We start from the raw sequence: 24,098 nt of genomic DNA, 5'->3' as shown, positions 1-24,098 counted from the left end.
TATCTATCTATCTACCTATCCTTTTAACCTATATATGTAGCTATATTTAAATCTATCTATTAATATAAACAGCGAAGCACCAGGGGAAATACCAAAATGTTTTCAATCCAGAAAAATGAAAAATTTAATATTTAAAATTTAATCATTTGGATTCGGTTTTATTTTAAAAGAAATATGAGGCTAATTTTAACAACGTTAGTTAAAAGGAGTATTCATCAAAAATAAGTTAGGCCGGGTAAAGGTCATCATATATGGTTAATTTAAAGTCACGACACGCTTCTTTATTTTAGAGTATCAAACTCTGGTTTACAGCACTGAGTCTGCTAGCCAGGGTAGAGTTAGGGCTCGCAATTGCGCGCAAGTAAATCCACGCAAGTCTGCATAATTTCGCGCAAATTCATAAAAGTGAAAATTATTTCGAAACGGAATTTTAAATAATTTATAAAATTATTAAAAACATTTTGGGCCAAATAATTTATTTGATTTTATTGGTAGAAATTAATGATTGTTCAATATACTTTATTAATATTATATTTTTTAAACGTTAGATATGAATAGTATTGAAAATAACAAAAAAGTTCATGTTACAAATAATTATTTAATAATTATATTTATTATCAAGATAATATTATGGATAAGATTTACTTACAAGAAGGGTTAATTACAATGAATAAGACTCCAGAGACGACAATTCTGGTTTTATCTATCATTAATCATTTGGGTTCATTGAAATCTGTGATAAAGCGTTAAAAACTATTTTTGTCCCAACATGCATTTTACACAGTTGAAAGTCTTATCAAAGGATTGAGCTTTTGCCACAACCTTTGATTTTTTAATCCCAAAATCTTTGCAACCCAGTGTCCTAGACCTTGGATATTTCAAACTATGAATTCTGTTAGATGAAATAATTTAAGTTTAAAATATTAAAGGTCTATACCATCAGGTTGCAAAAATATAGGAATTAGAACATATGAGTTTGTTACAAAGACTTCATCTGTTCATTTAACCCAGTAATTTCATTGAAACTTTAGATCTAGAATTGAAATAATGTACTATTATAAAAATACCTTTAGTGATTGTGAAAAATCAAGAATTATAATAATCTAAGATGATTAGATCAAAAATTATAATAATCTACGATGAATAGATCAAGAATTATCATAATCTACGATGAACAGATCAAGAATTATCATAATATAGGATGAATAGATCAAGAATTATCATAATATAGGATGAATAGATCAAGAATTATCATAATCTACGACGAATAGATCAAGAATTATCATAATATAGGATGAATACATCAAGAATTATAATAAAAGGGTAAATAGATCAAGAATTATCATAATCTACGATGAATAGATCAAAAATTATCATAATCTACGATGAACAGATCAAGAATCATCATAATATAGGATGAATAGATCAAGAATTATCATAATCTAGGATGAATAGATCAAGAATTATCATAATATAGGATGAATAACAGACAAGTTGTGAGTGATGGATTATCCTTGAATGGAACAAGTCTTCACAAACTCAGATATGGAAAATCAATTCATAAAGTGAGTTCATATTTTACAATTTCCCTAAAAATCATTTTTTTCTCTGAATTTTTCCCTTTTGTTGTTCGTCCTAAAATTCATTAAAGTTTCAACTCTAGCCTTGTACCCATTTAAACTATTAGAAGAATGAAAAACATAGAGTTGGTTCTTTTTGTTGTAAAAACACAAGTTATTTGCCACCAGCTATGCAGAGTTGTGGACAAGTTCTGTAGGATTCATTTGAGACATATACAACAATTCCACGATGTATAATTACTAAGTCAACGTTCAAAATCATAAAAAGTTTTTTTTTAAATATCGAATAACGACGATGAAAAATATAGTAAAAATTTTATAGTAAACTAATTAGATGTTTAGGAACATATTTCTCAAAATAAATTTGTTAGTAAATGGAAGTAAGAATAAATTATTTCCTTTTTCATCATTATATTGAATTTCTTATTTTCTATGAATTTGTTCGCAGATTTCTTAAAATTCTTCAAATGTTGTCTTTTTAATAAAAATTCCAGAAAATCTTTGTGAATAAAGATTTATTATAGAAACTAATAATTGCACAAGATTACTTATTTTCGATGATAAAAGTTAATTTTTATTTTATAAGCCTGTTCCTAAACAGCTAATTAGTTTACTGTAGAATTTTGTTTACATTTTTTGTCGTCGTTTTTTAATAATAAAAAAAAACAATTATGAAAACGTATCCACCCAAAAGTACGATTTTGAACGTCGACTTTGCGCTCAAACTCAGGATTTACAGATCTTGAAAAAGTTTTATATGTGTCAAATAAATCTTAAAGAATTTGTTCACAACACTGCACACTCAATTTAACTATCTTACATAGCCGGTCTGTCCCTTTAAATGTTATTTTAAGCCAAAATTAAGAATGTTGAAAGTTTCAAGTTTTTATTGGTAAAAGTTATAACATGAACTAGACAAATAAAAAACCGGGAGATGAATATTTTTATTTTAATCTTGGAATCTTGGAAAATTACTTTTAAATTTATCATAGTTTTTATTTTCATAGAATTACTTACTTAATTACTTACTGACTCAGACCTCCGCTGTCGGAGTAAGAGGCCCCATAAGAATTATGTCAGGACAAAATGTAACGGTTCCGGAAACATTTTTAATTCTGAAGCTTCTAAAATATAGGATAAAAAGTGTTTTTGTTTGTTTTTCAAACTCAACATTTCAACTGTACCTTTTATACATTGTCCTAGACATATAGGATTTCAAAGCAAGAATGTCTCAAATTAACCTGTTTCTGTCGGAGATTAAAACCCCTACCGCCAACTTTGAAAGCAGTAACACAAAAAAAGGAGTTAAAGTTTTTTCTCAATCTTTTAGCATTTTATTGAATCTTTTGACATTTTTTAAAAATCTCTTGACATTTTCTTAAATCTTTTGACATTTTATAAAAATCTCTTGACATTTTCTTAAATCTCTTGACATTTTCTTAAATCTTTTGATATTTTATAAAAATCTCTTGACATTTTCTTAAATCTTTTGACATTTTATAAAAATCTCTTGACATTTTCTTAAATCTTTTGACATTTCTAAAATTCTTTTGACATTTTTTCAGGTCCGCACAATATTGAATGTTGAGAACTGGTCCAGATACCCTCTACTAGGTAAACAAGTTGAAAATGATCAAATTTAAAGGGAGTGTTCGCTAAAAATAAAATGGGGTATAGGTTGAATTATAATTTCATATTAAAACTTTACTCATTCGATTAGTATCGAAGAGATCCTTTAATTTTTGTAATAAAAAATTTCGAATTAAATTCGATATCGAATTCGATTTTGTTGTCAGTCACATTTTAATAAGATTATTATTTATTTTAGGTTTGCAGTGAAAATAGTGCAATCTTTTTTTTCTTTCTTTTCGTGTACTGTTTTATTGGACTTTAACATTACGTCTATTTACAGTTTGTCTATTTACAGTTCGTCTATTTGCAGTTCGTCTATTTACAGTTCGTCTTTTTAAAACTGATTAAATTACATTTTATTACCTTACATTTCGCCAACTAGTACAAAGCGTCAACTAATACATTTCATGATTTCATCCTACATTTGTTCAACTGTTTAAAATACTAATTGACATGGCCGGCTAACTTTAATTAACCTTTCCTTAATACGTTCAATTATTTATTATCAGAATCAGATGGTTTTGATATTTCAAAATTCTAATAAATATAAAAAAAATTAAATTTGAATCCAACCTGTAATTCTTTTTTTTTACATTTTATCTCTGTTTATCCCAGTTCATGTGAAGTAGATGAAAAATCTTAAATAAAAGTACAGAATATGAATGAATTATATTACAAAAGTTTAATATTATAATAAACGCATTTATTCATAATTTTAATATTTTATAATTATTTAAATTATAGATGCTCAGACTGATACCCATTGTGGAGAGATAACTCCAATATATCCAGCTCCTAATGTGTATCCAGGATACAGGTATACAGATCCTAATGTGTATCCAGGATACAGGTATCAAACTCCTAATATGTATCCAGGATACAGGTATCCAGATACTTATTTGTATTCAGGATACAGGTATCCAGATCCTTATGTGTATCTAGGATACATATATCCAGCCCAGCGCCTATAATGTGTACCCAAGGTATCCAAAATAGGGGGGGGGGGGCTTCGAGAGATAAGCTCCTAGGAGGAAAGGTGGTCCCAATCGGACTTGAGCCGCCTAACCCCTTCTTCTAGTTATACAAGGTTAAGCCCCCTCTTCGGGGAAGAATTCCTGTGTACGCCCCTGCACGAAGTCTTGCATGTTTTCAAGTTTTCAAATCCAGTTTTTTCTCTGAAGATCTGTTCAAATCCTGATTTAAAAAAAAACAAGTTTATCTTTTTACTCCTGTGTGTTCACTGAAAACTAAAGAAGGTTGGAAAGGTTCCACATAAAATAAACTTCTTCCTTATATGTTGACATTTAATTGTAGTCATATGTTCCAAACAAGTATCCAACCAGTATCCAACCAGTATCTAGCCGGTATCCAACCAGTATCCAACCAGTATCCAACCAGTATTCAACCAGTATCCAGCCGGTATCCAATCTGTATCCAGCCAGTATCCAACCAGTATCCAGTCCGTTTAAAAACAATGTTTCTTTACCCGTTGAATCTTGGAAGGTGTAAAAGCTGGATAAATGTGGATACGTTTAGTTAAAACTTGTTAAATCTTTTCAAATATATCTATAAATATATATATATAAAATATATAGTTTATAAATTTATATATATAATTGAAAAGTATAAAAGTTTGAGAAAAATTTTATATTTTCGCTCCCGCATATATTTCTTTTATCATTCTCTCTATCTTTTTGTCTGCATATATCTGTATATCTTCCAATCTGTCTATCTGTCTATCTGTCTATCTGTCTATCTGTCTATCTGTCTATCTGTCTACCTCTCTATCTATCTGTATATCTGTCTATCTGTCTACGTGTCTATCTGTCTATCTGTCTATCTGTCTATCTGTCTATCTGTCTCTATGTTTTTCTGTCTACCTGTCTATCTGTCTATCCATCTATCTGTCTATCTGTCTATTTGTCTATCTGTCTATTTGTCTATCTGTCTGTATGTCTATCTGTCTAACTGTCTATCTGTCTATTTGTCTATTTGTCCATATGTCTATCTGCTAGAGCTAAATTATTCTAGTTTGAATATATGAAATTAACTATTCAAATTATATACTCCACATTGTGCAGTGTGCAGTAATATGAAACAGGGCACATTATTCTTCTAATATTTGGATACAGGGAGACCCTGTAAAAATGAGACTTCAGAGACAAAGACTAATATTTTCTTTAAAAAATAAGAGAATCAATTTTTAAAATCAAGGGAATGTTTTTAAATATCAATAAATGGTAAATTATAAGAAATATATAATCCAGGAACAGCTATATCTTATGCGTCTAATCTGTGTACTGCAGTGGGAGGAGATCAAAACATAGAATTCAGGGACACTGCATCATTTGTGCAGGAGGAGGGGGTGGGGTGGGGTGGATAAGAATATATTGCTATTGTAGGTATGAACATCTAGATTTATGATTATGAAACGCACTCTGTTACTTAAAATCGTGTGAGTAAATGCTTTCAAGGCAGGAGTTGGAAACTATATTAACAAAGATTGTATTCAAAATGTAAGACAAAAAATGTTGAATATAAAACAAAGGAAAAATTACATATAAAACGAAAGGCGTTTTCTATATAGTAAAGTGACTAGTCTATTTACGGAGATTACATCGACAGCAAGGGATTCAAATTAAATTGGTTCATGAAATTCTATGCAAAAAAAACTTCCTCATTATTACATTCAATCGAGACTGTATGCTACCCCTTAAAAATATAGAGAAGTATGCCTGATTCCGAACAGTACTTTTTGGGGGAGCATACACTTTCATTCATGAAGTATATATACCGTTCAAAAGTAAATAAAACCTTGTAACATAAAATCTGAGAAAAAAGAAAAATCATTAACCTTTTATAATACATTTATTTTAGACGTTTTGTACATTTATTTTAGACGTTTTGTACATTTATTTTAGACGTCTTATACATTTATTTTAGACGTTTTGTACATTTATTTCCAAAGAAACATATTTACAATCTGTATGCATTAACATTTTTTTACATAGTTTAAAAACATGAACCGAAAGTTTAACCTCGGAAACAAGGAATAATGGGAATCTTCTTACCTTGCTTCTCTTCTGTAGAGGCACTATCTCATTTGACATAACTAAATTTTCCATATTGACCTGAAACCAAAAAGCATTTGTATCCACACTAGCTTGATATATTAACTAGTGTGTTTTTTGGACTGTAATATCACATGTTTATCAGAGCTTTAGTCCATTTCCGTCAACTAATGTGGGAGCACTGGGTTTGTTTACATTCCACCCACAGTGTACAGTACATAATATGCGTATATCTGAGTTTCTGTATATTATAGTTCCTTGGTTAATTAGGCTTCAGTGCAATTAAAGGTTTAGACTAATAAGTCTATTGGAGTTGCGACCCCTTCAGACGTTAGCTATTTTTTCTATACGCTTATAAGTACAGAGAGTTCGTATCAACTGATGTAAAGGAATTGAGTTTTTGCCACAAACTTTTATTTTCTAATCACTATATCTTTGAAACCCGATGCTGTAGACCTTTGATATTTCAAACTATGAATTATGTTAGATCAAATAATCATAGTTTGAAACATCAAAGGTTAACATCTTTAGATAGGAGAAATATAGGGATTAGACTTTTTAAGTTTGTGGCAAAAACTTAGTTCCTTTACATCAGTTGATACGTACTCTCTGTTTTTATAAGCGTAGGGAAAAAATAGTTAACGTCTGAAGGGGTTGCAACTCCAATAGACAGTTTAGTTTGGTGTGAAATTCTGAATTGATGCGCGCTGACTGATATTTTTTAATTTTTTGAGAAACATTTTGCCAATCTGAAATTATATTCGTTGTATGACAAAAAATTGTTCTACAAAATGACTGAAATATTACTAATTCCTGTTTTTATATTGTAGAGAGGTGATGGTGGCAGCATCTTCAAGAGTTTTCTCAGGTTCGATTCATCTACAGGGTGTCTCACGAAACATGACGGATGGTGAATGGTTCATAATAAAATATCAAACGGCAGTCATATTACAGTAAAATTGATTTCAAATTTAAATTATTTGAGAAAAAGATTTGTTTCAACGAAATATACGACAAAAAGTCTTTATTTAATATCTTGCGGTCATTCTTTTTCAAGTCAGCCTAAAATAATGAATTAAGGAAGTGAGGAAGTGACTCTCTCCGATTTTTGAATGAATTTGCAAAATAAAAAATTTCCGGAATCCGAAGGTTTCTGTTGTGACCTGTGTAAGTTGTGGGCCTCCAAAGTTTCAGCCTCCAGACTGACCTCGGAAACTTCAAAGCTGTATAACGTTTTTGCTTTTAAAGATAACGGCATGATTTTAACTGCAAACCTAAAAAAATAACTATATCTAAAAAAGTAAAAATAGTTGTTTTGCATCAATTTTTCTCTGTCAAAAATAAAACTAAAAATAAAACTTTGACCCCGGTTTAAAAGGAAGTACTTTGATTTTCGTAATTTTTTGTGTGAAGGTTCGTTGAATAATGACTAGTCAGTTATGATTATCAAAAGAGTTTACTTTATGTATTTTTATTGTTGCGAAGTAGCAAGTAAAAGAGCACCTCGTGTTGAAGTCAAATATGAACAAACCTGTGGAAACTATCAAGGTCTCCAGAAACAAAATGTTTTCTATGATAAATACTTGTCACATGTTTCATAAAACTGAGTTAGCTGAGCAGAAAACTGTTCATTCTAATCCGCAGGATATTAGTTTATTTCTTTAAACCAACCTAGAGAATGTCAGGTTTGGATATTCAACCCGACCCGAAGAATATCAGTTTTATTCAGTAAACCCAATCAGGAGAATATCAGGTTTTGTTATTCAAACCAAACCGAAGAATATCAGGTCTAAACAATCAATCCAGATCAGAGATTATCAGGTTCAACTATTAAACTCCACCCGGAGAATATTAGGTTCGGCTATTTAGCTCAACCCGGAGAATATCAGGTTCGGTTATTTAATTCAACCCGGAGAATATCATGTTTGGTTATTTAACTCAACCCAGAGAATATCAAGTTCGGTTATTTAACTCAACCCTGGGAATATCATGTTCGCCTATTTAACTCAACCAAGAGAATATCAGGTTCGGTTATTTAACTCAACCCAGAGAATATCAGGTTCGGTTATTTAACTCATCCCAGAGAATATCATGTTCGGTTATTTAACTCGACCCAGAGAATATCAGGATCGGTTATTTAACTCAACCTGCAGAATATCGGAGAATTGTTCTTACCGAGAATACATGCAACGCTTCATGGAGAATTCTTACTTCTTCGTCTCTGATGGAGACCTAGTGAGTTTATAAGATGAAATGACATTGGGGACTTAGGATTAGGATTTCCCATTTATAATATTTTTTTATTTTTAAATTTAAATTCTATTTTTCTTTACAATATTTGTGTGAACTTGAATTTAGTATCAAAGTTGGTTTATTTGGGTTTTGTATTTATTCTTTAACAGCTATTTTAAAAAATGAGAATCTTTAAAAAATGAGATTTTTTTCAGCAAAATCTATTTACTGAATCAAAAGCATGCTTTTTTTTTGCTGTGAAACAGATGTTTTCAGTGAAAACTATAATAAATTTCATAAATTTGTTAATTTTTTAGTCGAATACAAGGTGTTTTAATCTTGTTACTTTGCAAAAACAGAAAGTTCACTCTTTTGATAATTATAAATAACCACTAAATGAACATATATACAAAAAATTACGGAAATCGAAGTTCTACATTTTTTTAAACATCGAGGTCAACATTTTATTCTATAGTTTTAACAGAGAAATTGTTACAAAGTAACATTCATAAATCACAAACCAGAGGTCACAGAGAACTTTATTTTTTTTTTTATTTTCTTGTTCTTTTACAAAACTTGTTACATATGATGGTGACTTTAATGTGATGGCTGAGTTGAAAAAGAATGACCCATAGTTGTACAGTATATGGAAGAAGACATTAAAAACTTTTCACCAACTGTCATGTATCGCGGGAAAACCTGTAATCATAGACATCTATTTACATATTTGCCTCGTATGTTTGTATGTGATAAACGACTAAACAGCTAAACATGCGAATCAAAAATTGTTGAAAATCCCCTAATAAAAACAGACATTGCTGTTTCCTAATGTATAATACGGACATTATTTAAAAAGTGACAATGCATGAAAGCTAACGTAATAACAAGGAAAGAAGGGGCGCAAAACAGTATTTATTGTCAACTGGTTTTGCGTACCAATACTTTAGTCATAAATCTGCCTGGACATAATGCGTGGAAAAAATGAAATGAAATCTAATTTTCTTGTACGTTTTGATATCTCCTTATAAATATCTATCTATCTTTCTGCCAACTTAGATCCAATTAAGGTTGAAATACTTTCATCTTTTTATTTTTAAGTTGAAAGCCTGTGTTGACACCACGTCTTCTCAGCTCAATCTTAGTTTTATTAGAAAATTTGAGATTTTTTCCATAAAAATCATAAAGCCACTTACAAAGTTCTTTTTAAGTATTATATGTATCATGTTAGTAGGATTCCACTGTATTTTTTTCTCTAAAATATCCTTCCTTGACCTTTATTAAATTTTATCTGTCATGTAACTGTCAAAATTCCTTACACTCCAGTCTTGATAACCCCTTTCCATCCCGTTCCATTGTACGCTTCCTTCTACCCCTCTCCATCCCGTTCCCTTGTACTCTTCCTTCTACCCCTCTCCATCCCGTTCCATTGTACTCTTCATTCTCTACATCCCGTTCCATTGTTCTTTTCCTTCTACCCCTTTCCATTCCGTTCCATTGTACTTTTCCTTCTACCCCTTTCCATCCCGTTCCATTGTATTTTTCCTTCTACCCCGTTCCATACCGTTCCATTGTACTTTACCTTCTACCCCTTTCCATCCCGTTCCATTGTACTCTTCCTTCTACTCCTTTCCATCCCGTTCCATTGTACTTTTCCTTCTACCCCTTTCCATCAAGAGGTTTATGAATTTTGTGGTTAAATTTCTAAAAGAAACTAATGCATGAATGAAAACTAAGTTTTTTTAAAGAAAAAGAAGGAAATTGTTCATTGTTTTGTTCTTGTGTCTGCACTTTGATATGCTGCAACAAAGGACAAAGAAGTTAAAAGCTTTCTTTTCTTTTTTGTTTTTATGCTGAAAATTGTTTGGATTTAATAAATATTTAACTATTTATTTTCAACTTTTATCTTTTTAATCTAAACATTTCTTAAAATTTTTTCATTAATTAATTTCAATATTTAAATTCATACAAACATATATAAGATATTTATAAAAAAAAAATTATTTTTGTCTGAATTGAAATATTTTTCTTCGTCTTAAAATGCTTAATTTTTGTTTTTATATTTAGGAACTTGCGGTACAATCTCGTGGCAGGTCAGATTCTACCTTTTTAATTTTAATAAAATATTATTCCATTTGTTTCTCAGATATTATCATTCATTTTTTGTTTATATTTTACTGTGACGTATTAGGACAGCTTAGGAAAACTAGTTTTTAATTGTAAACAAATAACAGTTGTAAATATTTAATAATAAAACTAGTTCCTACGGAGTCATTTGTAAACAAATCTGACTAACCTCTTCTTAAAGGGACTATAGGCCTAATTTCAAGTGTAGAGCGGCATGTCCTATCTCCAACATTACCCTTTTAACCTTTGATTGATCAAGATTGTCGTATTTTATCCTCATTAATCTACAGAAACACTTTCAATTGTTAAATACTGTGTTTGCAAGCTGTTTTATATTAAACAAATGTTAATATTCACTTTCCTTTCTAGACGTGGAAGAAAATAAATATTTTCTTCCGAATTTTGACCACCAGGTTTTAGAGCAATTCAGGAGGGTATCAATAGATTTACACACAGAGATCTCTCTGTTCTCAATAGACAGTCAAAGGTTTAAAGGGTACCGTTGTTAATCGGAAATTACCCTCATGGAGGTTCCTTTGAAACTCCGTTTCCCGTCCCTTTTGTAAATCTCCTCTCATTGAATTCATTAATCCTAAAATAGTTAACATTCATTTATAAAAAGTTGAATTAGATTTTATTTTGAAGTACATAATTTTAGTTCCATATTTAAGGTTATTGGATTATCTGTCCGCCTAGTGGTAATGTGGAGTGTACCGTACAACCTCAACCTCCACGATACGTACATAGGGATAGCTATGGTGTACAACAGGGACGATCTCAATGTATTTTATCCAAATATTTAAGAATCGCATATCTTACAGAAAGTTTTGCCTGCGTAAATTAATGTGTAAATGTGTAGAGTTGAAATTCGCAATATGCGCAATAATAGCGCAAAAACTGTAGCTGGCATCATTGCACAAAAACTCATAGCATGTATAGCTATAAATGTGCATTTTCTCAATGGCTAAGCTAATTTTTTGATAATGAACATATAAACATATATCTTCATTATATTAGAAGCAAATTGTTACGCGAGCCATGCTGCGTGTATAAAGTCTGCTTGTCACCCCTGTGTATTTCTGAGTTCTCCCTGAAGGTCTGTACGGAATGTATTGTGAAAGAACTAGTTTTAGGAACTGTTTACAGACTGACTACGCAGGCGCAAGATTTCTCGCGGAGTAGTGAATAATTTATATCAGTATATGTTTATTCGTCTTGCAAGTTTTAACCGTGTCCAGAATTCTGGGATCACTGTGGTAACTATTTTTATATATACTTATGCTTATTGTTTTGATTATAGTATGATTTATATTTATATATGTGTTTGTTGGTTCCTAGCCACAGTTTTTTAATGCCTGAGTGAATTATTTGTTGTATTTGTATGATTTATCACTCAAAGCTTTTTCTGTGGGTTTATTAAACTTATTTAGATTGAAGACTCAGAGAAATAAACGTTCGGAACCTTATTATCATCCTTTTGTTATGAAGAGCGTTGAGAGAAGGGAGTCTTACGATCCGGTCCTGAGAAATACCACACGGTACATATATTAGGTCTTTAGGGAAATCGCTAAGTAGCGAAACACAAATATATGTAGTTTTTCATTTAAAAAGTTACATACCCGTCAGTATCAAAACCTTTCAGTCTTTATATGAGGAAGATATTGTCGTTTTTCTATCTAAGCACAGATAGATTCTGTAAATTTTCTTGTCAGAGTCTGCTGCATGAATTTTGCGAAGAACTCTTTCCGACATTTTTGCTCAGACAGCGTTTTAAAATGTACCTTTGGCAATCTACTTGAAACAACTTCTACAGTTCCTTTAACGAGTCCTCCAAACAATTTAACAACGTTAAAAATATCTATCATCGTTTGAAAATGGCGAAAACTTGAATCCCCTTCCCAAACTCAGATTTTGTTTTAAATTGTGCCCCTAGCTAAATCTCTCCATGTATCCTCTACCAAATCCACCCACCCCATCCCAATTTAGCCTCTCCATCTCCCCCCTCTTCCCCCATCTGAACTGATATCTCGACGAATGTTTAATAATGAAAATATTAGTGTTGAAAGATGAGTGCATGGTTGAATAGTTACAATTCAATCCATTTCAATCCATTCAAATATATTCCAAGAGTTTTATCTTATATGTGGAGAAGTTCTTAGAATTCATACTTTGCCCTTTCTTCTTCTTCAAATATTTAAGAACTTGTGCATTTACAAGTAGATCTACATAGAACAGTAAATATACTTTAGATATTTTGTACCTCTATAAAGGAATTGAGTCTCTTCCACAAACTCCAATTTTTAAACCTCTATATCATTTTAACCTAATAGCGTAATCCTTTGATATTTCAAACTTAGACTATTTGATCTAACAGAATGCACAGTTTGAAATATCTAAGGTCTAGGATATTTGGTTAAGGAGATATAGAAATTAGAAAATAAGATTTTGTTGCCAAGACTCATTTCTTTTAAATACTAGTTTGAGAACCCAGCATTACCCAGGGTACTCATAGTTACTCCCACCGTTTACCCGCACTTGGTCGTAAATTACGAATTTAGCTAGTTTTATAGACAGTAGATATACATTTCTACGGTGTCGGTAGATCTAAAGCTAATCTAGATACAAGATAGCTGTATTTACTGTATGAACTGTAGATCTACAGTATGGAATTGAATACGAAGAAATTATGAATATTTTAAAATGGCGTGTGGTAGTGCTAAGAATAATTTGAAATACTATATACCACGTCAGCAATATTAGATGAAGCTTTACCTTTAGAAATCATAAACAAGGACCATTTCTAGATTTCTACACTCCTTATATTTTATTCCTCCTGTTCTCTTATTATTCTATTCTTTCTCTTCTCCTTATATTTTATTCCTCCTGTTCTCTTATTATTCTATTCCTTCTCTTCTCCTTATATTTTATTCCTCCTGTTCTCTTATTATTCTATTCCTTCTCTTCTCTTATTATTCTATTCCTTCTCTTCTCCTTATATTTTATTCCTCCTGTTCTCTTATTATTCTATTCCTTCTCTTCTCCTTATATTTTATTCCTCCTGTTCTCTTTCTATCCTATTCCTCGTGTTATCCAATTATTTCATTCCTCCTGTTCTCCTTCTTCCAAATTCTTCTTGTTCTCCTTCTATCCATTCCTCCTATTCTCATTCTATCATTTTCCTCCTGTTCTCCTTCTATCCTATTTCTCCTGTTCTCCTTCTATCCTATTCCTCCTGTTCTCCTTCTATCCTATTCCTCCTGTTCTCCTTCTATCCTATTCCTCCTGTTCTTCTTCTATCCTATTCCTCCTGTTCTTCTTCTACCCTATTCCTCCTGTTCTTCTTCTATCCTATTCCTCCTGTTCTCCTACTATTATATTCCTCCAGTTTTCCTATTTACCTCCCTACGTCTATGAATGTTGGTTAATAAGTAATTACTTTACCTAAACTTCATTGAAGTATTTCTATCTAAAGTTTAACTAATACATTATTACAGAAACATGCCGTGGTATGGGAAGAAGAGATTATGAAAGATATGAGAAATTGCATACAAATGGGATGGGATGAAACGGAGGATAGAATATGATGGAGATAGGATGAGATAAAGGAGAGAAATGAATAGAAAATATACGAGATGGATCAAGAATCTAAGGCAAGGAAAGTCAATTGCGGTTGTGTATACTCTGTGTACATATTGAAACCAGTTCTCTAGGGCGGAATTTGTAAACAAGAATAGATGCACCAGTGTTCGTTTAGTATCCGAGGAGGTTAAAAGCATTAAATTTTGATAATTTTGATAATTCACATAATAATTTCCTATGACCAGAATATTTCATTGATTTTTTATGTGAATGATGGATCCCATGTCAGACTTCGACATCCGTCTTGTGTTTACATTAGCGCCCAGAGACAGTACAATGCAGTACTAAAGATGTGTACACTTCTGAAATGACTTTCCTTGCCTTACATCCTTGAGATGGATGAAAAAGTTGAATTTAATAGATCTTGAATAGTTAATAGATAAGAAATAAAGACTCTTTTATCTTATTTTTCATCTCATATCTATTCTATTCTACCCTCTCATATATCCCATCCCTTATCTATTTTTTTTGCTCTCATTCATCTCATCCCATATCCATTCGATCTTGTCTTTCATAACTTGTGTATTCTATTCTCTAATGTCTACTCAATTCGTTCATCCTTTCCCATATCTATACTTAATTCAATTCTCTTGTTTATCGATTTATTGTCTCTCGTCGTTCAATCCTATAAACATTCGCATTAATCTCTTTTGTATCCCTTTCCATATCTATGACTTAGTTACTGTAGATTAGGTTTAAGATTGCATAAAAGATAGGATTAAAATGAATGACTGGTTTTCTTCTTATATTGAAATTTGAAACTATGTTAATTTTTGATAATTCAACATTTAATTCTAAAATTTTATGCAAATGAAGTAAGATCTTGGTCCAGATTAAATATTTTAAAATAGATCTTGAGATATTTGTCGTCTAGTGGAGTCTTTAAAACATCGAAGTTTTGGTTCAATAAGATGTATTATTCAGATCAGGGCCCTCATTCTAGAGGGCTGGGAGGCAGGGTAAATATATTCATTCATTTATCTATTCATTCATCCTTTTATTTACTCATCCTTGCATTCAATTATTCAGTCATTCTAGAGGATTGGGAGCAGAAAAACTATATTCATTTATTTATTTATCCATCCTTTTATTCACTCATCGTTGCGTTCAATTCTTCAGTCATTCTAGAGGATTGGGAGCAGGAAAAATATATTCATTCATTTATTTCTTCATCCTTCCTTGCTGTAAATCCTTTATTCATTTTACATTCTTTCTTAAATTCATTCTCTCATTCATCCTTTCCCATTTTTTCATTTTATTAATTGTTTCATTTAATTATTCATACCAATCTTTAGTTCATTATTCATTTATTTCATTATTCATTCATTAGATCATTCATCCGTTTATTCATCCTTACATTAAGTTAGTTTTTAATTTTCTAAATACTACTCAAATTTTTTCGGATTTATCAAATTGTACAAAAAATCTGTACATTGTTAATTTTTACTTGACCAAATATTTGAGAACTAAATCTAATGTGTAAATCCAAGAAAAATAAATGCAAAAGCAAAAATTGGCTTAATTGGCTTAAAGTTATATAGCTTTATGCGTTATGCGCATAAAGCACATTTCAGCTTTAGTGCTAGCACTTTCAAAATGTAAATTATCTTGAAGTCATGAAAAAACAAGTTCACCATTTTAAACAGCATATATCTTTAAGGGTTTCTAAATAAGAAGTAAAGAAAAAAAATGATTTTTCCTATTTTTAGCCCAAAAAAGCCATAATTTTCACAATCATGGGATTATTTTGTAAAAATTAAGAGAAACCCAGTAAAACCATTTAATAAAAAAAATATCAAATCTGTTTATCATGATTGTAAGAAAATTCATTGATGTTTTAGAAAGCTCTAAATCTGACCATGGGAGAAACTGAAGTAATGTGCTTTTTTGCATAAATGATCAGATTTTTCGTACAATCCGAAAAACCTAATATTTGAGTAGTGGAAACGACACCGAAAAGTCAATTGATTTATATATATGTAATTATTCATATCTAATTATTAAAACACAGATTCATTTTTTTTCATTTTTATTGCTGTACAAATTGTTTCGTGTTTTAAGCACGAGAAGTTATATAAAAAATATTCATATTTAAATTTAATGGTTCATATTTTTTTTCATATTATAATATTTTCTGTTTTCACTTTCCTGGTTCTATTTGAATGTTTAGAGCCTTGTTAAATCTTTAAATCAGAAATTTTCAATTCAAAGGTTTATGTTGGAATTCTAAATATGTATATGCATTCAAAATAAATCCGTTATATCATATAAAGATGAATGCCCCCCTCCCCTCTCCTTTCCTTTCCTATGTATTTAATTAGGACTTAAGCTTTACTTTTCATCAAACTAATTATTTCAGGCTTCAGTGAAACTAGGCGAAAGGGGGGGGGGAAGCATTTTGCTTGTGCACATTTAAAAATAATTATCAGATGTGAAACCTATGTTTCATTACATGATGGAACAAATCTAAAACATGATTTTGAATCAAATATCACATTCAAAATTTCTGAGTGTCAATCTAAAAAACCTTTACTCTAGAAAAAGCTTAACTTCTTAACTTAACTTTTATTGGTGAAATAGACTCGAGCCACTCTGGGCCGTATAAAATTTGAATTCGAACAGGACCTCCCCAGTTTGTACCGGCCTGCCAGATAACGGCGTGTACCGACCCGATCCTATAGGTACAGTACTACGCCATAACCAGACTAACATACGACAGGGGAAAATTTTCTTGGTATAGTCCCGTCGGAGGGCTAACTATGACTCCCATGGCGCGTTCAGACTTTACAGTACCCGGCCTAATCCTAGGCCTATTTAACCGACCCCACTGGCTTAATCCACCGTGGAGCATTGGATCAAAAAAAACGATTATTATTATTATTTTTATTATTTTGAATAGTCCAATAAACATGAACCACAGCGACCCATTTCACGAAATAAGTTAATTCTAAAACTTCTCCTTTATAACAAAATCAAATATAAATAAGATTGCTTACATGTCGTCTTCATGTTGTTCCACAGTTTTACGGGCTTCACAATGCCAACAATTATCTTATTTTAATTTTATGTAATAATGTATGTAGTAGTCAAATAAGACTTAAACCTAGTCTAATAAAATAAAGAAAGTGACCAACATTTGGCAAGACTTTCATAACGAACTAACTACATAGCTTTAATTCAAAAGGGCTGTTGGCAACATTTCAAGTGCCCATCTATTATGAGATATTCTAGTTGTTCTACCTTAACATTTATCATTTTCTATTATGGTTTCTTCATAGAAGTGACTCGCGCATTTATGCTGCAGAGAAGGAAACCGTCAGAATGAAATTTAATAATAAGATGAGGGTTGAAAGTTTACAGTTTAAAACGTAAATTACGTGTACAGTCCCTTTCAGATAATTTTTTTACTAGCATTAGTAAACTGAAGCTTATCATGTTTATGTTTTGTAAAGAATTTGTGCATAAAGTTCTATAATCCTTTAAAGAATAAAATATTTTCAAAGAATTTAAAATGTATACGAGTTCAGAGTAAACACATTGATAAGAAAAAACTTCAAAAAGGAATAAAATTTCATTTTCAACAAGAAATTTTTAACATTTTCAATATTGCAATATTATAATTTTTTGATGTTTTCAATATTTCTACAGTTAAGAAAACATGCTTCGCAAAAAGGGTGGGTGGATTTTATCCTTTCTACTCTTATTAGGTCCATCATTAGATGTTTGATAACTTATTTTTTTATTGAAGGTTTTTAACTATTTAAAGGAAAAAGACAATGAAGTCAGTTGTAAGAGAAACTCCAAAAAAACGCGTTGAAATTTACTAAATCAGAAACGTTCTATCCTATTATTATCCCTTTGCGTTAACATTTTTCTGATTTTAGGTTTTGATGTACGAGAATTCACATCTCGTTATCTACGGATATATTGGTAAGTAATATAAATATTAAATTAGTCCCTGTATATTAATACAAATATTAATAAGAAATCAGTCCCTGTATATTAATATAAACATATAATGAGTCAAAATATATAAATAATGGGGGTTATCAATCTCTAATAATACAAATATTACTATAAAATCAGTCTAACTTTATAAATACTGGGGGGTTATTAGCCCATAATAATACAAATATTACTATAAAATCAGTCTAACTGTATAAATACTGGGGGGTTATCAGTCTATCATACTACAAATATTACTATAAAATCAGTCTAACTGTATATAAATACTGGGGGGTTATTAGTCTCTAATAATACAAATATTAGTATAAAATCAGTTTAACTGTATAAATACTGGGGGGTTATCAGTCTATAATAATACAAATATTACTATAAAATCAGTCTAACTTTATAAATACTGGGGGGTTATCAGTCTATAATAATACAAATATTAGTATAAAATCAGTCTAACTGTATAAATAATTAGGGTTATCAGTCTTTAATAATACAAATATTACAATAAAATCAGTCTAACTGTAAATACTGGGGGTTATCAGTCTATAATAATACAAATATTACAATAAAATCAGTCTAACTGTATAAATACTGGGAGGTTATCCGTCTATAATAATACAAATATTACAATAAAATCAGTCTGACTGTATAAATACTGGGGGTTATCAGTCTATAATAATACAAATATTACAATAAAATCAGTCTAACTGTATAAATACTGGGGGTTATCAGTCTATAATAATACAAATTTTACAATAGAAATAGTCATTTATTTATGATATTTCATTTTTCATACTGAGATTATTAATTTGGAAAACTTTGATGCTTTTGTATTTGAAATCTTTTAATTTGAAATTGATGAAAATCAACAATGGTATTGTTATTCCACAAATAAATGATTTTAAATCCTGTAAAATATATTTAATTATTAAAAATTAGTTAAATTAATCGAATCTAAATTTTATTCATTCATCTTATTTACTAATGATCAGCATTTCTTAAATTAAATGATTTTTTTAAAATATTCATTTATTTCAAAATAGCATGAAAAAACTATAAAAATTTGTTTAGCATATCAGTTCAAAACTATGTTGGAGTTACAAAACGAAGCAGTTTTAATAAGACAACTTTTGCGCATTTCTTCAGAATTAAATTTTTATAGAAACATCTTATCTTTCGCCGATCAACAAAATCTTTTCTTGGAAATGTTTGAAAAAAAACGTTTTTTTAGGCATTATTTGACATTTGACATTTTGGTTTTGAAGTGTCGCCTTATGTTTAATTTTGAATGAGTATACAGCAAAATCCTGACAAAATTTTGGTCAAAAATTTTAGTTTATACAATTAAACTTGGCCCTTGGGGGAGTAATATAAAGCCAAGTTCACTAAAACTACTATCAGGCACTAGTTTTAACTGTATATTTAGAAAATGCGAGTAATCCATGTATAAGCAAGATCAAATGGGACAAATGTAAATATGTGTATTTGAAACTATATTGGTTGCCAAAGAAATGCTATTTACATTTTATTGAATATTAATTAAAAAAGATTTATTTTGATAAAGAAAAAATATATACGAATGCCTAAATACAAAAATTCCCTCGTTACACGGCAATTTTTTAGCGAATTTTAAGCATAAAATATAAACATTTTTTCAATGAAAACAATATTTTCGATGTAACCACTTTTCTTTTTCCAACCAAGCAATCCATTAAATTCATCTGAAAAGTTTTAGGAAGAAACAAAAATTAAAATAAACAAAATCCGGATTTTGGTTTTGTAAACTTGATTTCTTTGCCTCATATAAATCAAACTCTTGCAATAGGAAGTTTACATCAATCAGTTTAAACCAAGAAAAAAGTCTGAAAGATGACAAACATGCTGAAACTTGGCAACCTCGATGCATGAAAGAATTCAAGAATTTGAAAACAAATATAAAATTTTTATCAAATTTGAAATTCATGGTTTCACAGATTTGTCAGAAAATTTATATGTATACACTATACAGTTTACTACAATGAGAACCAACAAACGGTCGAATAGGACATATGTAACATTGTAACAACATTTATGTGTATTTGATGTTGTTACAACACAAATATTACAAGTTACTTATTAAACCCCTTCTACAGTTGATTGGGTCTGTTTACATTGCACAATTGCTGTGTCTCATCATCTCATACTCATTGGGCTATTTATAGTCCTAACTTGAGCCTTAAAGTGGTCTTCCTATTCCAGAGTTTACTATTCTAAAGTTTACAGTCTAGATCGGAATAAACCAAATTTGGGGTTAACTAGAATCAAAAATTTTCTATTTATGATAATTTTAATTTAAATCTTCATGGTAAATGCAGAATTTTTTCCATTGCCTAAAATTTGTGTTATTATCATCCCAGTAATACATGATTTGATAAATTCTGAAAAATTTCTCACTATGTTCATTTTCTTTATACTTTATTGCGAAAAATGTCGAAAATAGGTTTCTTTCGAAATAAAAGGGTTTTAATTATTCTCTTATTTTACTGTAGCATGTGGGGCCAGGGGTGGCCGGGTGGGGATGTTTTATGTATATTATAAGTTATTGTTTTTATAGAAACTTTTTACCGTATCCTCCTTCTAATTCGTCGCATTGCGATGTCTAACGACGAGAATCTGCACAAAATAAATCATATGACAGACTTCTTTCAACGTTTCAGAAAGATACCAAATCTCATTTAATTTCCATTACATTTTTACCTGAAAATTAAGTGCCGAAGCAAATTCGTGCGAATGACGTCAGATTGTTCCCGAAAGAACTTTTAGCTAAAAAAAAAGAATATCATCGTCGTCCTTGATCAGAGGAGATTAAAACAGTACCTTTGTGCATCAGACACTCTACTAATGGAGAGTTACTTGAAACAACGATTACAGTCCCTTTAAACCCAGATAATCTGATTCTAAGAATATTCTAGAATCCTGGACCTATCATCCTCTCCTAAATATATCTGTAGTTCCTCAGCGGCATTCAAACCTGGCTCCCTCAGTTGTTAGTCGTCTTTATAGGTTAGTCGTCTGCATTGGTTTATTTTTGTATTTATATATATGTATCCATTTATTGGTTTATTTTTGTATTTGAAAAGTATTTTTTATTGATTTATTTTTGTATTTATATATATATTTTTATAGGTTTATTTTTGTATATACATTTGGTATTTCGTGCGCCGTTAAAATGCGCATTTCTGCGCAAAGATTAAAAGCAAATTTTCACAGAGCTTTAAAAAATTGGTCAAAAATTCTGCCGCAAACTAAAATTTTCTATTTCCTTGTCTTTGCAATCTTAGAAGATTTAAAACTTTGAACTCTGTTAGAGCAAATAATCTAGGGTGGAAATATAAAAAATGTACAATATCTTTAAACATTTTTACCATACAAACTTACCTTATTGGTCCAAAACTGTAAAATTAACCCACAAAAAAAAACAAATAAATTTTATGAATTTATTTTCATAAAATTGATTTATTCACTTCAGTAAATCCTTTTAATATCTTTTATTAGCAATAATAGTTAATTATATATTGCAAAAGATCAAATTAAATCCTACGGTCGTGTATTATTATCATTTAAATTGTTACTGTAATCATCATTAATAATAATGATACTATACAGGGAGGTTGCCGAGGGAAAGGCTGCAAGTGTTACTGCTGGAGCTGAAAAGGAAATCATTGTTTAAATTCAAAAATACATTTTTTTCAACAAAAAACGTGAGATTAAATATTTTTAATTTTTAAAAACTTTTTCAAGATTTTTCCATTCCCGATGTTATCGGTAGTTTATGTTATATATAAGAGAACCCTGCAGCCTGCATGCCTGAGTTAGGACGCTTCTTGGCGTTGTTTGTTTTATCAAAGAGAGATTAATTTTGTCAATTTTACCTCTGTCTCTGCTGCATAAATCCGTAAGTTACTTTTTTTGAAAACCTACATTAAAAACTATTGAGTTGTTCTTTGCTCTCAAACAGAGTACATGGGGCATGCAACTCTTTAACTTGATTATCACTTGAAATTCGTAAACGGTCCTTATACATTACGTTAGAACCCCCTTTAATTTATTTCCAATAAAAATTAGGTTTCTAGATTGAAAATACAAATTAATATCAATGATTTTAGGAGATGTCCGGTCCTGCCATTGTTTTCATATTAATTATTAATGTGTTATTAATAGCTGTTGTTCTGTGATATTGCAAGAGTTGTGATGATGTTATTTTGATACTTGCTAATCTTTAATAATTTAATAAATTCTATTGGAATATTCTTAAAATAGTTCTTTCGTTGATCCTCACATCAATTAATAATTGTCTTGAAAATCAATAATGTAGATTTTTACATTTAGTATCAAATATACTTTTTAGTTTGGGTTTAGTTTTGGGTTTGGGTTTTACATTTGAAATATTTAAGTTGGGCCATACATTTTAAATATTTAAGTTGGGCTATACATTTTAAATATTTAAGTTGGCCTATACATTTTAAATATTTAAGTTGGGCCATACATTTTAAATATTTAAGTTGGGCCATACATTTTAAATATTTAAGTTGGGCCATACATTTAAAATATTTAAGTTGGGCAATACATTTTAAATATTTAAGTTGGCCATACATTTTAAATATTTAAGTTGGGCCATACATTTTAAATAATTAAGTTGGGTCATACATTTGAAATATTTAAGTTGGGCCATACATTTGAAATATTTAAGTTGGGCCATACATTTTAAATATTTAAGTTGGGCCATACATTTGAAATATTTAAGTTGGGCTATACATTTTCAATATTTAGGTTGGGCCATACATTTGAAATATTTAAGTTGGCCATACATTTTAAATATTTAAGTTGGGCCATACACTTTAAATATTTAAGTTGGGCCATACATTTTAAATATTTAAGTTGGGCCATACATTTGAAATATTTAAGTTGGGCTATACATTTGAAATATTTAAGTTGGGCCATACATTTGAAATATTTAAGTTGGGCCATACATTTGAAATATTTAAGTTGGGCCATACATTTTCAATATTTAAGTTGGGCCATACATTTGAAATATTTAAGTTGGGCTATACATTTTAAATATTTAAGTTGGGCCATACATTTGAAATATTTAATTTGGGCTATACATTTAAATATTTAAGTTGGGCCATACATTTTAAATATTTAAGTTGGGCTATACATTTTCAATATTTAAGTAGGACCATACATTTGAAATATTTAAGTTGGGCTATACCTTTTAAATATTTAAGTTGGGCCATACATTTTAAATATTAAAGAACAACGACTTTTATTCCTTTTAAATGAATTTTAAATGACCATGTATTGAATATTTCAAGAAAGTAATCATAATACAAAAATATTTTTAATAATAATATAAACTAATTATGTCTTTTCTGATATTAAAATTATAAGAAAAAATAAGCACTAGAAAAAAGAGTATGATTAAATATCAGCTTTTAAAACACGATTTTAGTATTTTGACCCAGATCCTGATGAACTGTATTGAAAGACTATGTAGGATAGGACCCAGCTCCTGATGAACTGTATAGGAAGGATATGTAGGATAGGACCCAGCTCCTGATGAACTGTAAAGGAAGGATATGTAGGATAGGACCTGCAGCTCCTGATGAAGTGCATAAGAAGGATATGTAGGATAGGACCCAGCTGCTGATGAACTGTATAGGAAGGATATGTAGGATAGTATCTGAAGCTCATGATGACGTGCATAAGAAGGATATGTAGGATAGGACCCAGCTCCTGATGAACTGCATTGGAAGGATATGTAGGATAGGACCCAGCTCCTGATGAACTGTATAGGAAGGATATGTAGGATATGACCCAGCTC

The 24,098-nt window shown here is 30.2% G+C and overlaps 1 protein-coding gene across 2 annotated transcripts in view; it reads left to right on the top strand.

Annotated features, from left to right (window-relative positions):
• LOC111707482 (tereporin-Ts1) overlaps positions 1-22,518 on the top strand; it is a 30,804-nt gene extending 8,286 nt beyond the window's left edge. For both annotated transcript variants that reach the window (XM_023480589.1, XM_023480590.1), the window contains 11 exons: positions 1,478-1,565; positions 3,146-3,194; positions 3,957-4,029; positions 7,114-7,151; positions 10,580-10,605; positions 11,311-11,408; positions 15,153-15,237; positions 18,163-18,208; positions 21,187-21,277; positions 21,881-21,929; positions 22,381-22,518. In XM_023480589.1, the coding sequence (XP_023336357.1) occupies positions 1,478-1,565; positions 3,146-3,194; positions 3,957-4,029; positions 7,114-7,151; positions 10,580-10,605; positions 11,311-11,408; positions 15,153-15,237; positions 18,163-18,208; positions 21,187-21,277; positions 21,881-21,929; positions 22,381-22,449 (712 nt within the window). In that variant the 3' untranslated portion in view covers positions 22,450-22,518. The remainder of the gene's footprint in view (positions 1-1,477; positions 1,566-3,145; positions 3,195-3,956; positions 4,030-7,113; positions 7,152-10,579; positions 10,606-11,310; positions 11,409-15,152; positions 15,238-18,162; positions 18,209-21,186; positions 21,278-21,880; positions 21,930-22,380) is intronic.
• Positions 22,519-24,098: the final 1,580 nt, after the last annotated feature.

The sequence above is a fragment of the Eurytemora carolleeae genome, unplaced genomic scaffold, assembly GCF_000591075.1.
Source record: "Eurytemora carolleeae unplaced genomic scaffold, Eaff_2.0 scaffold804, whole genome shotgun sequence".
NCBI lineage: Eukaryota > Metazoa > Arthropoda > Copepoda > Calanoida > Temoridae > Eurytemora > Eurytemora carolleeae.
The sequence above is the reverse complement of the archived record's forward strand: the minus strand, read 5'-3'. Positions and strand labels throughout refer to the sequence as shown.